At 37.5% G+C, this 18,132-nt stretch overlaps 1 protein-coding gene across 9 annotated transcripts in view; it reads right to left on the reverse strand.

The window, feature by feature from the left end:
- shank3a (SH3 and multiple ankyrin repeat domains 3a) overlaps positions 1-18,132 on the reverse strand; it is a 272,211-nt gene that overhangs the window by 105,841 nt on the left and 148,238 nt on the right. For all 9 annotated transcript variants that reach the window (XR_014535302.1, XR_014535303.1, XR_014535304.1 and 6 more), the window contains 3 exons: positions 8,814-8,922; positions 3,390-3,541; positions 1,898-2,065 (listed from right to left, as the gene is read on the reverse strand). Coding sequence is in view for 6 of the 9 variants with exons in the window: in XM_083551732.1 (XP_083407858.1) it covers positions 1,898-2,065; positions 3,390-3,541; positions 8,814-8,922 (429 nt within the window). In the remaining 3 variants the exon portion in view is untranslated. The remainder of the gene's footprint in view (positions 1-1,897; positions 2,066-3,389; positions 3,542-8,813; positions 8,923-18,132) is intronic.

Raw genomic sequence — 18,132 nt, forward strand, 5'->3', positions numbered from 1 at the left:
CACATTTTTCCGCTATTACTGCACGTGTGCAAGACGAGGAATATGTCCTTATTATTTTCTGATGCTCATTTCTAAGTTTCTTTGATTAACCCTTAACGCTGTTGGCAAGAATGATAAAAAAGCACGAGTTTTGGAAACCTGTCTGTGCTTATATGATTTCTGTTGCAACTGGAGTTAGTGAGCTCTCCCTTCACCCAGACTCAACGCGTTACAACGGCTTGTATCTAAACAGTAGCCGACCAAGAAAGTCATTGTTCACTGTCTTCCTCCTTCCTTTCACAACTATTTCTCTCGGGATTTTATCTTTTGGCGTTTTTTCTCCCGATGCCGTGCAGCTCAGAACACAGGTGAGGTGTGTTTTTTCGTTTCCGTTCGGAAATTTCATTGGTGTAATGTTATGGGGTTCAGTTTTTTGGCTTGAAGTTTGTGAACCCGGGAAACACCCAGGAAAAATCCATAAATTAGCCGCTACGTTGTTTAAGCCGCAGGGTTCAAAACGTGGGGAAAAACGGTAAACTAACTTGCTCCTCCTTTACCATTGGGAATTAAAATTGTAATAGTATTTACATGATAACTAGTTAAACAAAAGCAGTATAACAAATCCGACAAACATCTTTCTAGAAGAGTGGCGGTTACAGCCGATTGAAACTAAATTTGGAACGGGGTGTTCAAAAAGCTCATAATAATCTTTTTTACATACTATATAGTGTATGTGTGTGTGTGTATGTGTGTATGTGTGTGTGTGTGTGTGTGTGTGTGTGTGTGTGTGTGTGTGTGTGTGTGTGTATCCTATATTTCTTCTGAATCTTTATCCACTTAATCCACCTGTCCCATATTTCTTTAGATTTTATTGATCTTATAATGTCTTTATGACAATACAGTCTCTGGCGAGACTTTGTAAACACCTAGGCTTTAGTAGTAGTGTCCACACACACACACAAACAATCTTTTGGCTTTTTTAGCTTTAATGGGAAAAAAAAAAAAACATTACTTTAGGGGGCCCTGCCAAACACTAACGTACATACACATCATTCCTCATCAGTCATTTCTACTTCAACACAATTTGTTAGCGCCATGCGCTGAGCACCAAAATCCAGCCAAACACAGCGAAGCACACCAAAGCCCAGAGCCTCTGAAGAAAAGACTGACATGGATTCAGTCATGCAGGATGGACAGCACCGCGGTCTTTATTATGAGAGTGATAAGTCGATGTCAGATGTGGGTTATGTCTTCATGAGGTCTACTATGTGTCCAAGAAGAGGGTTTGGGAGCATTAGAGCTGTAAATGATTCCAGACACAAAGGTTAAATCTAGGCAGAGCTCAAATCACAGTCTTTATCTTACTGTTTCTAGCTAAAGCCTTACTGGAAAAAAAAAAGCTGAGTGGTGTGTAAGGCAGAAAATGCACTTGTAACAAGCCTTTTACCCCAAAAAACGCCACCTGACCACAAAGACCAGGGAACTGGCTATAAATGACTATGACTATGTCTATGACATCAAGGAATTATTTCCCATTTTCATTTGTCAGTATAAAACTTCTACAATAAATGGTATTTCTGCAGGGATATAGCTCTGTACTTTTGCTCATTTTATGTCTCTGTTGCGGCAGCTCACAATTTTGAAACAATTCTCAACAAAACAATACGAGTTTGATTCATTTTCTGCAGCCGAGTGGGTTCAGAGCAGAATTACTTTCTTACAGGTTGCAAGTTATGAACTGCTGTAAATCATCTCCATTGGTATTGGAAAATAGCCTTGAATTAAACTTTAAACAGGAAGTAAACTATTACAATCAGACATCTGAGCCTGCCATCTGAGCTTGACCCTGTTTTGATTAATTGCTAAATCGAATCTGTTGTTTTTTTGTGTTGTTTTAGTGATAGTGTGTGTGTGTTACCTGGTGGATCTCCTGCCAGCCGTTTTCATCCACACAGCCAACCTGAGCATGGTCATGCAGGAGCAGCTCACAGCAGTACGGGTCGCCTCCCACCATCGAGCTGTGGTACAATGGAGTCAAACCTCGGCTGTCTTTATAGTCGGGACTTGCACCAAGGTCTAGTAGTGTCTATACACACACACACACACACACACACACACACACACACACACACACACACACACACACACACACACACACACACACACACACACACACACACACACACAAAATAGAACACACTAATTAATGCAATACACCTTTTTTATTATATTGATTCAACTAAGTAATCTGTGAAATTTACAAAAATAAAAATAATTGAATCAAATTAAACAAAGAATTAAATAGTTTACATTTGTTAGACTCCATTTGGGTAATATAGATGCGTAAATAAATATGTGTGTGTGTGTGTGTGTGTGGGGGGGTGCACCCTTTACATTTAATATTTACTTTTCTAAAGATATGTTCTATCATTTGTTAAAGTAAGCTTCATTCCTTCCATCCTTCATTTATTCACTCCCTCGAGTAGAGTGTGCAGAATTGTCAGGATTTTCTCCTTGAAAGAACATATTTTGAAGAAAACGCTAAAAAATCCATATTGATAGACTGTGGTAAAGATGTTACAAAATACTTGCAAATCTACTAAACAAATTTGCTGTCTGCCACTTAATATTGTTGTGCTGGAATTCACCAAACCAAAAGACCTACATGTACATGTACTGTTACACCCCTATTTAGCCCTGAGATTAGACCAAGATAGGAGCTAATAAAGTGTAAAAAGCAGGTGAAATACCAGCAAGGGCTACATGGTATATCTACAAAGTGCAGTAATATGAAGGATGGATCACTGCTTTGAAAGTTTATTGAAGGAGCTGACTATGGCCTGGGCGCCTAAAATTGTCACCTGAAGTCTCTAATATCCTGTTAGTACAACCTTTGTTTATGAGATACACTTTGGTTCCCACTTATGCAGTGTAATAATATTGTCATTGTGTGTGTTCAATAACCTCATAGACGTGATATACAGTACATCGGACTGCCTATTTCTTTTAGATGTAAAGAAGGGGGAAGGATATTCTGTCTGGAACAAAACATTACAACAAATTGGTACTGTATGTCAGCAGGAGACATTTAAGTCCCTCAGGTTTCTTTCTTTCTTACCCTTTCTCTCTAGTCACCCCCCCCCCCCTCTCTCTCTCTCTCTCTCTCTCTCTCTCTCTCTCTCTCTCTCTCTCTCTCTCTCTCTCTCTCTCTCTCTCTCTCTCTCTATCACTCCACAAACACTGCTTCTGGATTTTCTTTATGAGTATATGAGGGCACTGACTTTGATCCCATATGAGAAGCACGGCTTGTACACACACATCTTGTATGTTTGTGTGTGTGTGTGTGTGTGTGTGTGTGTGTGTGTGTGTGTGTGTGTGTGTGTGTGTGTGTGTGTGTGTGTTGTACTTACTATCAGAGCTGTATGGTTTTTTGTGCGCACAGCTTTGTGGAGAGCAGTGATGCCATCTCTGGTTCTGAAGTCCAGGTGAGCTCCTCCACCTTTCAACACCTTAATGAGCTCTGCACAGCCTTCTAACTGAGCCGCCATCGTTAATGGACATTCTATGGACACATCAACACACACAAACACACGGAAGAAAATGTAACATAAGTATCCTTGTTTTTACTAAGTGTTAGACAGTTTTTACTAATTCAGCAACAGCCACTTATCCCCCACATCACCCACACTGTGTTTGGCATTGAAGCCCAAGCAGTGACTTGACAATGCTGGGATTTGTGACCTTCCGATCCAAAGTCCAACGCCTTAACCAGTGAGTTACCATACATGAACAAAACGATGCCAGCAATGGCCTATTTTGGATTTGACTGACAGGAGGAAAAGGCGAGCCTGTCTTTCACTTATAATTCATGAAATACTATGGCACTGTGGAATTCAGACTCCTGATCTCCCGGAACAAATCTTGTTGTATTGTTTATTTATTATTACAGCATGAGGTATAATTCAGTAATTAGAATTTACATCTTAACTACACAAACTAGTCTTATAAATGGTATGTAATTTAAAAAAATTATGTTAGCTTGGATGTGCAAATGGCTCCCAGGAATTTCAAGTATTACTGTAAGTAAGTAATAAACGACTTGCCTTGTGGCGTTAACTACAAATAAAATAATCAGTGATTGGGTGGAGTGATGTGGGCTGACCACAGCATGCCTATTCTACATCAGAAATCTGCCAACTGAACGCAATGTCATTCTTTATAATACACAAAATAACTAAATAAGTAACTGTTCCTCTCAGAAAACTATAAAGCAGAAGTGTAAAAAGTACCTGAAAATCATACTTGAGTAAAAGTGTAGAAAGCTTACTGTGAAACTTACTCCATTACAAGTTAATGATTTCCAATATGACGAGTAAAAGTCTTAGGGTATCTGATTTAAAGAGTACTTGAGTATTTGTCACGTTAGTGAAAAGCCAAAAAACAGTTGATTTTGAGGTTTTATTTCCTAAAATTTAAATCAGATTTTACACCTCAACACTGTATTGAACATCAACACAACAGCCTCTTCAACATGCCAGAATGAAACAAAGATCAAACATGTCAGTCAAAGAGACAAAGTAGTAAAGCAATCTTTTAAAACGGTATCTTATTTAATTAACGAGTAAAATTACAGTATCATGTTACAAAGTAGAAGAACCATCAGGTAATAATTCGTTTTTATGTTGAGCAGCATAGATTGGCAAAAAAGGTTGCCGATATCGCCTTTCCTGCAGAATAAATAAGCCACGGATTGTAATTATTAACATTCATTATCAAATAAAAAATAATGAAGTAAAAATTCATTGAGAAAAAGATTAAGATAAGATAAGATATACCTATAAATTTCTCTAAAAATTGCTGATATCTTTAATAGTAAAAGTAGAAAGTAAGCAAAAAATTACTTAAGTACATTAACAAAGTACATTTACTCAAAAACTCAAAAACCACTACTACTTCATAGTCACAGCTTTACCTTTAAGTGCTGTCATGACAGACTTTTTTGTACATGTATACAGAAAACCATTAAACCAAACAGGCTTAAAAAAAATTCACGTTTATCCTGACCTTCATACACATACCCTGTGTAAACTGTTAATTCAGAATGATAACGTATTAGTGTACGGGTCTACAGTCATTGCTGTTCTTATAGAGATAGATTAGAACTTTCCATCCAAACAGCATACAGTAAGTGTTATAAAAGCACTGAGGTGCAAGTCTGAGTTTGAAACCACAAGACAAAAAACGCCACCCACTTCTACACATGAAACTACTGTTTAAATGAACTCAAATATCACATTAGTAAATGTTTTGCTTTAGGAAATCACTGCTTTCTTATTGTCAGTGTCCCCTACAGGCATGTGGCGATATTAAACTCGATCTGATTTCGACACTGACGCTTTCTTTACTGCGGAATACTGAATTACATAATCAGTATTCAAAAATCTCTAATATGACACACTACACGAGTGTCAACACTTCCTGTCAATGAGACACACACAACAACATACACACATTATTTTGTTCCATTATCGCTTCCAAAGGTTGCACATAAGTCATTCAAAACAACTGAATGAACAATCTTGAATAAAGATGAGTTCATTTGCATAAAAAGTAATCTGGCTTTCCCTTAATGCACTGTCAGAGGTCAGTCCATGATCATTCATGCAGAACCAGATCTCTTTCCTTTATACTTCTCTCTCTCTCTCTCTCTCTCTCTCTCTCTCTCTCTCTCTCTCTCTCTCGTGAAAAAAAAAATATATATATAATAAAATATACAAATATGTACATATATAAAATATATCAAATATGAACGCAAAATGAAAATGACAGAATTTCATTGGATAGCTAGCTCAAGCTGATATGATAATTTATAAGACTGACGTTTTTAAGACGTTTTAATTCGGCTTCTTTAATTCTCAGTGTCTTCTGAAAGTCCAGTGCTGAAAATATGAACGTCTCGCTCCTAATTCAGCTACAGCCAATAGCCTAAATCTCGCTAATAAAAGCATGCCAACAAATGAACATGCGCCAGAAATAAACCTGTACATATGCAGAAACACAAATGAAGACACCAATGAATAGTATAGGCGAATAATGTGGGCAACTGTAATTATATTTTCATTGAATAATCTTTAGGCATTTATCCCTTTCTGTGGAAAACGGGAAAGTCAGTAGACCTGCTTTAGCTGAGTCAATGCTCAGGATCGGCTTTACTCCTTCATGAGATCAGCATGAGTTAAACCATTAGGAATGTTACATGTCAGACGCAGGACTTTGTGCTGCTGATGAACCAGTGTAGCTTCACTATGACTGCAATAATAAGACAGCTTTGCCCTCCTTATTCTGACCAATACATCATCCAGCAATCTGGATATAAAATCATGCTCTTGTATCTCACTTTCATGTGGTGTTATATTATAAAGGCTCTCAGATTATATGCTGTTTTAGAGACATTCCATGTATGAAAGCTTACTGAATTTTGTAAAATTAGATTTTTTACTTCTTGTTGTTTGGGGAAAATTCTATTCTATGACCCCTTGTGAGTAACAAAAGATCACAAGGTTTTGACCCACTGCCTTTAATGGTTCCTTTTCCAGGGGGAATTATACATGTACTGTAAACTCAACAAAAATTGTGAATTACTTGTCATAAATGTTTTATTTACTACTTTAAATGAATAATACAATATTAAAATTGTCTAAAATAAAATAATAAAAGTTTCTGTGTAATTTTTTAGTACAAACAGAGTTACCCTTAGTTCAGTTCCAAATAAAAAGTCACAAACTATCGAGGTCGTGAGTGTCAATGTTAAACTATTTATAAATGTAACTAAGTCAAAAACACATACCAAATTACGACAGTTGATGGCATTTGTGAATAAAAAAGTTAATGATCACTGGAATTTCAGTGCATGTCGTACTCTGTATAAATGTGTATGTAACAAATAAAATTTAAATTTTAATTATCTGAAATAAATCATTTTGATTCAATTTCTCACCAGTTCCCTTGTGTTTTTACAGTGCAGAAATTAATACTACATTTTGCATGTTGGTTTGAATTTAACCTTCCATCATACAGCACAGTCTTTTCAATATACTCTAACCTTTCTCTCTATTCTGCTCACTGCATTCATGTCTAAACACATGTACACCATATGGACGCATGTGGAGCAGATTGTGTATACAGGCAGCGTTACAGGTAAAGTTGTCCTCTACAGCTGCACCACACCACTGTTACTTATATAAGTGGTTTGTTCTGTCTGTTCAGTGTTTTTTATTTAATCTGATGTTCTCATTGTAAACATTCTGAGTCTGCTGTGACCTTAGATTTAAGATAACTTAAAACTATTATGATTATCAGTGGCAGGGGGGGTCAGGGCCAGCAAAGCCTTCTCTGCTGGCCTAAACACTATCAGAAGCACTGACCTACATTTACAACCCGAAATTCTAATATTTGTTCCATGAAATTTTATAAATTTATTCCCAACAGTTTAAACTCTACATTTCGTAGCGTTTCTCTTGGCTGCACTGCTTCCAGTACGTGTATGTGGATGTTAGATTTTTTTGTCCAATCAGCCTCTATGTGCTGCCATGTCAATCTAATCTGCCCAGGGCCTTCAAACTCAATACTGCTGGCCTTTTTTTTTTTTTAACCATAGTTTACTTATGAAATAGGTCAGTTTCTCTGCACACATTAATACATCTGAGTTAGACTTTTAGAATAATTGATTTGATCTGGGACATTTTTTTAAATACATTCTCAAGAAAAGCTAGACATCGTGAGAAGGTCAGCCAACACCGACACTAGCTAGCTTGTCTCAGCCTGGGAAAGGGTTTGTTCACCGCTTCCAGACCAGGGAATACGAGCGGTACTACTGGATTACAGCCTCTGAAGAGCGGTGCACATTATGAGTCTGCACCTCTGGTGAGTAGGTTGTATTTTATTAAAATTGTAAAGTTTTTGTCATGTTATTAGACAAATATTGATTCTGAACTGCTCCAGATGATGTAGGTGCACAGTTGTGGTGGAAGTGTAGAGGTTTGGAGTTTTTGTACAGTATTGATGGTTTCCACAATTGCGACGTGATAAAGGTGGTATTAAGAGGTGGATTAAATTGGGTAAATCCCCACTAAAGGCCCAGGTACCAAATGCACGGCCCGTCACTGATTATTATTATTAATACTATAATCCTCGCTGTACCGTGGTTCAAATCTCGCACCCCGGTTTATTGCGAAATTGCACTTGCCACATAAATAATGTGTTTTGCTGATTTTCCTGGTCTCTCGCGGCGAGCACGACAGACCAAAAAACTTATAGGGAATTGTTTAGGAATGAGTTTTATGTCGAAATTTATCAAAAATATAATTATTAATTATAAAATGAGTTAGAAATGTTAATACAGTACAGTACATGTACTCACTATAAATGTACTCTCTATATTCTTGCAAATGTTTTCTGTGTATTTTGTATGTGGTATGTGGGAGGATGATTTACGACTTAAACAATAAAAAACGTCTGCTTATTGCGCTTTTTCGTATACCGCGGGCGGTTTTGGACCGTAACCATCACGATAAACGGGGGATTACTGTATTATTATTGCCATCAGATAAAAAATAGCACTATTTGGTCCGTCATATAAATTGGAACTTTTCTCATGAACCCAAAACCATCAGAAATAAATCGAATCTAAACTTAATTCCAAAGTAAAATCTGTTTCATTTGTGAAAATATGAGCACAGACACTGTTCTATAAAACAGCTCTAAGAGCTGATCCATAACCAAAGAGTACACCTGAGAGACTCCTCATGCTGTAAAGTGATGATTATTTGACTCACCTCCAGTCTCTGGGTCATGGAAATTTGGGTCCAGGCCCTTCTCCAGAAACTTTGAAACCTTCTCTGTATTCCTTTGCTGAACATACTCCATAAACTTCTTCAAGTTAGCCTGTAAGGAAGAGCAAGAGAAGGGAGATAGAGAGGGTCAGTAAATACAGGCTGCATGTGTCACTTAAATAATGCAACATGGAAAAATAAAAGGCATGTAGAAGCTAAATGAATATTTGCTGCAACAAGGATTAGTGAATTTTACACACAACACACATACAATATAAAAAAGTTCCACACAAACATCTAAAACAGTGAGGAAGATCAAGGTAACGGTGTATTTAAAACATGAAAATCAATGCGAGTGTTTTTATGATTTGCCCGCACTGATCTCAAAGTTATATGACAGCATGTGCTAAGTGACCTTGCTATGTTATCTCTGCTCAGATATTTTCTTAGTGAATGTGAGTGCAAACGCCACATTGTTAAGGCTGAAATTGCTAAAATGTATTATATTTTATAACCCAAGCACAAAATTTCTCATAATCCAAAACAACATCGTCGTTCACCTGTTTTTGCTTTGCTTTTTTAAACAAAGCCGCAGTGTAACTATGGACAAGATTATGTCAGGATTATGTACAGGGACTACATTTCCCATAAGCCATTACATTCAACGTCCCAAGCAATGCGTTTGCTTATGCACCTGATACACATTCATTTTAATTAGCACTTCGATTAAAAAAGTGTGCATCTGATACAAGTTGCCATTTGTATCGTGATGCATCATTTAACCCATATTTGCTGGGTAAAAAGCGATATATTTATATATAATTTTTTAGTAGATGTGCTTTTTAGTAGATACTTTTATTGTTTAGAAATTGACAAATAACTTATGACCAGTTTTTTATATGTACATCGATTTCTCCTCACTAGACTGTCTCAAGCGCGTTGACGTATCTCAATACCACTGAGACTGAGGCGTGTCCTGAGACTCACATAGAATACAGATTAACATGGTAGAGGTAGAGCTCCATCTTCCTGAAGACAGAACAGGAAAAGAACCTCTGGTTTTATATAATCTTTTTATGCACTACAAAAGGCCTGTTTGTAATAGGACCATGCGTTAGAAGACATGTAAATTGATGATTCGCTTTCTGTCTGAAGCAAACAAATAAAAGTAAACTATATGTACCATACTGAGTTGCATAGCATCATATATTTTCCATGTTATCGTACTGCATTGATTCGCATTGTGTTAAATCAAATGGAAATCGTTTCGGACTGCATCGTCATAGGAACGGAATCGTGTCGCAATCGCATCGGTTGCTGCTTCATATGTATCTTTATTGTATCGTTATATGTACTCATGTACTCCATGACTTGCCGGTGTTTGTTTTCTCGTTTAGGTTTAAAGTTATTTTGCATTTTTTTTGTTTGTGTGAATATAAAATAAATCAGTTCCTGCACTTGCAATTGCTCTCCATGTCTGTGAGTCTTTCTTTACATGTCACACGGGTCCTAAGATCATAATACTAACATCAGTACTGATGGTGTGGTGATCATTCAAATCATGGAAACAGCAATATACTGTACATATAAGTGTGATACTTATATAGTTAATCTGTAGATATAACAATATTTAAACTAAAACAATCTGTACTATTGATTCTCACAATGCAACACTAAAATCTAAAGTACACTCTCAACCTGGAGTGCTCTAGTGTGTTTAACACACACACACACACACACACACACACACACACACACACACACACACACACACACTTATCTTTCAGATTTCCATTGACGCTGAATATGTAATACGAGTAAGATCACATTACAAAAAATATGTAGCAGTTTTATCAATGCTAATAATGAACATAAAATCTCATAATCCAACTATTTGACATGTGATCAGCCCTAAACTCACTTCCTACCTTAGGAAATATTTGGCATACAAGAAAAAAAACCTCAGGTTGGTTCCTTTAAGTAATCTACTTAGATGTAACTGCTTGTAAATGTAAAAGTGCTTGTAAAGTTATCATCTACTTGTTTGCCTTGAGCTGTTATGCCGGCACTACAATACAATACAAGGGGATAAGAAAGGAGATGAATTTGCTTTACACACCCAAGGACGGACCAAATGTAATGTTCAGCTCAGACAGACAGCAAAAGCAGTGAGAGTGTTTGTGTGTGTGTGTGTGTGTGTGTGTGTGTGTGTGTGTGTGTGTGTGTGTGTGTGTGTGTGTGTTTGTATATGTGTGCATGTGTGTACGTGGGAGAGCTGCATGAACAAGGTCACAACCTCCTGTCCAGCACTTAACACACTAATTAAATAGTGAAGCCACACAGTGACATTCAAACACAATGATTCTATATCTGTATATCAGATGCTGTTTTTTCTCTCTAAAAACCACCAGAAAATGATTTTTCTTGCAATAGTTTATAATATGCACCGTTCCACCAAACCCACATGTACTGACTGTTATATAACTTTACATGTCCTGCACACATACACACACCCACATGCAAAATAAATGCTGTAGGTTTTCTTACCATTTGCTGAGGTAGATGCTCTCCAATCTCTGCCTTCACTTTCATAGTATTCTGCCCATCCCAATCCTCGGACCCTTATCCAGCTGTACTACTATCATCCGAGTGACTCACACAAGCACTCACACACTCGCACTGCCACTTTCTCCACCCGCACTATGAGGGACAGAAACTCTATAGAGCGCTCTCTCTCTCTCTCTCTCTCTCTCTCTCGCTCTCTCTCTCGCTCTCTCTCTCTCTGTCTCCGAGCCACTCAAGCTGTTGTTATGGAGATGTAACACAAAAGAAATGATAGCCTAGTCATCACATCGGTTGAGTGGAGTCCTGTGTATGCGTGAGTGTGTTTGCATGTGTGCCTTAGAGTACTACCGAAGCAAGTTGTAGACAAAGTGGGACAAAAATCTGATGTCACCATCACATCACGTCTCTATGTGCAGTAACGGCGCTCCATAATCCAGAAACTTCTATAAAACAGTTCTTATCTGAAGTCTATGCGCGTAAAAAAAAAAAAACGATGCCGTGCAGCTCAGAACACAGGTGAGGTGCGTTTTTTCGTTTCCGTTAGGAAATTTCATTGGTCTAATGCAGGGGCGCAATTAACAGTTTTAAGTAAAGAAGTTTGGGCCCCCATATATATATATATATATATATATATATATATATATATATATATATATATATATATATATATATATATATATATATATATATATATATGTTATATTATTATTAATAAAGTTAATATAGTTAAATTTTATTTACAGGGAATTAATTTTATTTCACCAGTGTTATTATTTAAAATGTGTGTATGTACGATTAAAAAAAAAAAAACTAATTGGAAAAATTTTAATTGATGATTGTGGGGCCCCCTAGCGTTCTCTTGGGCCCATATGCCTGGCATACTCTGCACCCCCCCCTAACGGCACCCCTGGTCTAATGTTATGGGGTTCAGTTTTTTGCCTTGAAGTTTGTGAAACCGGGAAAAACCGAGGACAAATTCATAAATAAGCCGCTTCGTTGTTTAAGCTGCGGGTTTAAAACGTGGGAAAAAGTAGCGGCTTATAGTCCGAAAAATACAGTATGTGAGTTTCTGCGCATATTCTACATAACTGTTAACAAATCTCTGAATTTAAGAAACACAAGATTGTTATTTATTTATCTATTCGATTTATTTATCAACATGAATGAATTCATTCTTTTCATCCGTCATTCACTCCCTCTATATGCGGAATTGTCCTGTTTTTTTTCCCTTTTAAGAAAAATCCTCGAAGCTGTACATAAAACGCATAAGAATCCATATCGCAAGACTGTCGTTAAAAATGGCTTCGATTTTGCGCATTTGCAGATTTTGTTCTGCACATGCGCAAAATCGCTGCCACATCCAGTCATCGCCAACATAATTCGTGTTTCCGGTATGGATCGAGTAGCGACACTAGACTCAAAGTGCGAGACGGAGACTAAAAAAACTTGCGGTCCGCCACTAAAATATGTTCGTAATAGAACTCAGATTTTAATTATGTTCCGCATGTAAAAGAAGAATTGCATTCAGTACACGTGGGCACCGAACCGAAAGTCCGGTTTTGGCCACATTGTTGGATTTCTTTTATTCTTTAGAATATGTTGGGATGTGATAATATATGCACATTCTTTTTCCTCCAATACAGACAAGATACTCTGACAGGAAATCACTATCACAGAACAGGTTATTTTTCCCCGTCACTCAACCGTTTTTTATTATTTATTTGTATTTTTTTCACTGCAGATTTCTATTTGAATACCCTAGAAGCTATAATAGCTTTAGTTAGTTTTACTGCAGTTTACAGTGTATGACATTGGCTGTACTTGCTTTACTTCCGTCTGCAGATAAATCAAGAGTGTAAGTTATGACTGACACCTGGGAATAAGATCTTAGAGGTTTATGACCGTACTAAATATTTGGGTAGCCCATACCCATGCCCATATTTCATTTTCAAGTCTCTCATCATAGTTCATCTAAGACTACAGTTTAGCTTGTTGAGATTGAAGTGCATAATTGAGGTAATGGATATTAATTTTTATTAGCCTATTAAGCTGCATGTAATTAAGGTCATCATTATTGGCATATTTTCATGAACATACATTTTGCTTAGCAATGATTTTATCCGAACTGACATTAATGAAGTCGCATGCAATTCCACGATCGAGACAGCTGAGAGTTAAGCACCTGACAATGGCGTTCACTCAGACCTAGAATTTAAACTGACAGCACAGAGCTGAAAAGGTGTATTCCTGTAGTGAGAGGAATTCATTATTCCGACACTGCGTTTAAATAACTATACGATAACTACTATGAGTGCGTATATCCACTTAAGATTTTCACACGTGATGCAGATATATACGCGCACAAATCGGTATATATTCATGAGCATAAACGATTCTAGATTTACAAAACAAAATTCGTAGAAGACAATATATTACAAATATTTATCTAAATGTTTAAAAAAATTTAATGCTCTCATACAAATTGTATGCAGTGTTATTTTAAAAGACGCTGCCACTGAACGAGGAGACGTACCATTAATGGGAAAAATGTGTTGAATTGAAAGAGTTGTTTATCCATAATAAATAAATCTTTCCCCATGCATATTGTCTGTAATGCAACTGTAAATAAAAATGCAGCTGTTAATAATTCATACAGTATTTTATTTAACGTAAGGTTGTGGAAGACAGTTTCGAGTCACAGGTCATACTGTACACTGTACACCATGGCAAAACTGAGCACAGGAACAAGACACAGGGTCACCCCCAGGCAAAGATTTCAAAGCAGACTGGGATTTCAAGATGTGCTGTTAGAGCTATTTTAAAAAGGCAAAAAACGCATGTTGAGGACTGTATATGCAGTGGTTGGCAATAGAAACTTATAGAAGCAGATGAAGGACACATCATCCTTGCTTTCCTTCAACATCGAATGGTGTGCAGCAGTGCCATCAGCAAAGAACTGACATTGGCTGTACAGTATGTTTTGGGTTAGGTTGCTGCATGATGGAAAAGGATTTGACCATATTTTTCAGTATTGGGGACACCAATAATCCTGACCAAATCTCCAATTCCATTTGCAGAAATACAGCCCCAAACCATGCTTCAGAGAAAATCCACCATGTTGCCTGCAGACACTCACTATTTTACTATTCTCCAGGACTTTGACAAACAACTTGCCTCCTGCTGCAGCCAAATATTTCAGATTTTGACTCTCTCAGTCGCTTAGCCTTGTTTCCATGTCGGAGGTATAGTTTTTTGACCACAATTCTTCCATTAAGACCACTGGCCAGACTTTTCCAGACAGTAAATGGGTGTACCTGGCTCCCACTGGTTTCTGCCAGTTCTTTGCTGATCACACTTGCTGGACATTTTGTCAAAAGGATGTAAGCATGATGTGTCTTTCATCCACTGCATTAAGTTTCCTTAGCTGACCACAGCCTCTACAATCCTACAGTCATAAAGCTCCTGCAATGGGCAATTTTACTGGTCATGTACTGTACCTACTACCTAAACATTGTGATGTCAATAATATTGCCTAATGCCTTTCTTTCAGCATGAAATGTTTTTTGCCACAATGCAGAAATTGTTCAAGGATCGTTTGAGAAACATGTGAGGAGTTTAGGGTGTTGACTTTGGCCTCCAAACTCCCTCTATATCAAATCCAAACAAGCATCTTCGGAATATGCTAAATAAACAAGTCCAATCTCATGACTCACAGGAAGTATTGGATCCGTCTTGCTGCCAGATTTCACAGAAATCCTATAGGTCATGCAGAGTCCATGCCTCGATGGGTCAGAGGTGTTTAGGTGGCAAGCGAGAACAACACAATATTAGTTGTATGGCTTCAACTATATAGCTGGATGGGTGTATATTCTACACATCAGGCCCCATTCTACCATGTGCTGCACGTCAAATTGAACTCTATCTCCACCAGATGTGTCCTTTATTGTAATGTAACGGCCACCTGCTACACCGAGACCCAGGCTCCAGCTCACAATAAACAACTCGCGCTGTATTTAGACAATAAAAAGGAGTTACCAGGTGAGAAGTAGAAAGACACAGAGCTCATCATGTTTATTGTATGCAGATTCACTCTGACCCACAGCAGTATGGCACTCCATCTGCATGTTTACATGCGTAGCTGGGGAGCCAATTACGGAAGAAAAATGTATAGTCTGGAAGAGGGCCGGGGAAAACTGAAAGAACATTTAGCATCAAAATGGATCGATGAACAAAGCTTGATAAACATTGCTTAGGAAACTTCACACACAGCTACTTAAAAAACAATGAAATGCTTTCACGCAGCAGTAGCTCTAAAGCACTCCTTCTGTTTGATATATAGCCTATTCTTCACACTGAGACTATAACAGTCACTTTTTGTCTGTTTCCTGCAGCACCACTGAACATCCAACAAAGTGTGCTAGAATGCCAGTGAAGTAAACCTAACCATGACATTTTTGTTGTGATGCTGTGCTTGTTACATCTAATTTATTTTGGCTCTTGGGAATGAAATATTAAAATATAGTTCGATATATTATGTATTTAAATGGTACATTTTTCAAGTTTGAGTGCAACTTATTATTTCTGAACTTTGCATTATGCAAATTAGATATTATCACCTACTAAACTTTCAAATTAGACCTACCCTAATAATGTTCTTAACATTTACAAAAACTGTTCTCCTGTGTAACATAGTATACTGTATGTGCGCTGAAATTCTATGTAATGCATGTTAACCATTTTACACGGGTATGAATAGTGCACCATGCTTAGTGCGACTGCCCAGCAAAAACGCCACATCTGCAGATCTCAATATACTTTAGGAAAAATTATTAGGTCGACCTTTAATTGAAATTCAACACCAAAGTCTTTCATTTCAAGTGCTATTGTGTGAAACAAAACAGATCCCATAAATAGATGAATGAATTAACAGCAACAACAATGGTGTGCATTAACGACAATAGTATGTACACTTTGAAGCACAGATTCCACTTCCCCAGATTTCACTTTTAACAGTGGTGACTACTGAATTTACCCCTTAAAATGCCACATGTTTTAGGCCTCTGCCCCTAGGTAGTGGAGCCATGATATTTTTTAGGTTTGTCTATTAGTCTGTCTGTGTTTCATGACTGAAAAGTGGTAGTTTGTGGTATTTATATGAAATTATCAACATAATCAGCAGCTGAACAGATTACATTCTGAAATTAATCCAAACAGCTCTACAAACAAAGAGTGAACATTAGGAGCACACATCAACACACTGGTATTATACACAACTGACCTCTGGCAGTATGAACATCTGGTATATGAGTATAGCTGCACTCCTGGCTAGAGGTCTGTGTGCTCACAGCAGATCCAGTGAAAGCCCAGGCCTCAGCTCATAGGCATCATTCTTTATTGCTCTGAAACCATTTTGCTGTAATCATCTTAAGAGTACTTTTATGACCTATCATGCTGCTCGTAAGGAGCAATGCAGTAGTGGGTTTTGCATTTTACACTTAGGCCTTCAGTGGTGTCCTACCTGAATCAATCCAACTCTTAATACCATCACTATGACACCACGTCTATAAAAAACATCAATATTATAGAGAAACACAGTATAACAGAGTGCTGCATCAGAGACAGGTATCTCATACAGAGAGAGAATTCATGCCATTACTAAAGCAAGAAACACAATGAACACAACTCAACAAGTCTCCTTTCACTGCAGCCACAACTGCACCAACCACATACATCATCTCTAGCAGAAGCATCAATGTAAACCTAAAAAATGAAAAAAATATAGTCCACCCTGTGTTTATAGTGCATTTTTGTAGTACCTTTTAGATGTGTAGTACAAAAGTAGAAAAGGTGTAGTACCTTTTCACATGTTTTTATGCTGGATGCCCTTCCTAACGCAACCCTCCCTATTTATCTGGGCTTGGGACTAAGGCTTGTGCAACCCTAATGGCTGGGGTTGGTTCCCTGACCGGGGATCGAACCCGGACCGCATCCTAACCACTAGACCACCAGGGAAAGCCCACTAAAGCCTGCCACTAACTGGCAAAATAAACTGTAAAATAATATTAAAAATACAAAGAAGCGCATTAATCTTGTACTAATTGATCGAAATTGTGCCATATACACCAGTGAACCACTTCACAGCAGAGTTCTTGTGAAACATTTCCTAAATCACAATGTTCATAAGAACTCAATGATCTGCACATCCACACAATGCTCAAAACCAAAACTGGTATTGTACATTACAGCTATTTCATTTTCTCCTCTTTTTAATATCTTCACATTCTTTTTTTTTACCCTTAATTTCACCTGCCAACCTCCAACTGTCCTGATATACCTCGGTTACAAGTCTGTTCATGTGAATTCCATTTCATTGACAAATGTGAATTAATTTGCTGACTGTGCCTCCTTATCACATAGATCAAATATCTATCAAATTATGTGTCACTGATCCTATGTAGAGGGGTGAGGAAAAAAATTCAACTTGTTACAGCTGTTGATGGGGTTCTGATATCTTTTTTAAATATTTTAACATATAGCTTTCAGACTTGGAGTTAATCCACCCCGAGCGCCTCTCTATCACAGAGCACATCAACCACGCATTAAGAAAAGAGCAAATGGTCATAACCTGCAGGCAGACACACATCTGTTCGCAGGGGGGATCGTGCTAAGCACACTAATCTGATACTTGTTATTAAATAGTGATAGCTGAATTTCTGTTCGGATATTCACATTTGCTTTACACATGAAAGTGCAAAGG

Source organism: Silurus aristotelis (assembly GCF_946808225.1).
Source record: "Silurus aristotelis genome assembly, chromosome: 10".
Classification (NCBI taxonomy): Eukaryota; Metazoa; Chordata; class Actinopteri; order Siluriformes; family Siluridae; genus Silurus; species Silurus aristotelis.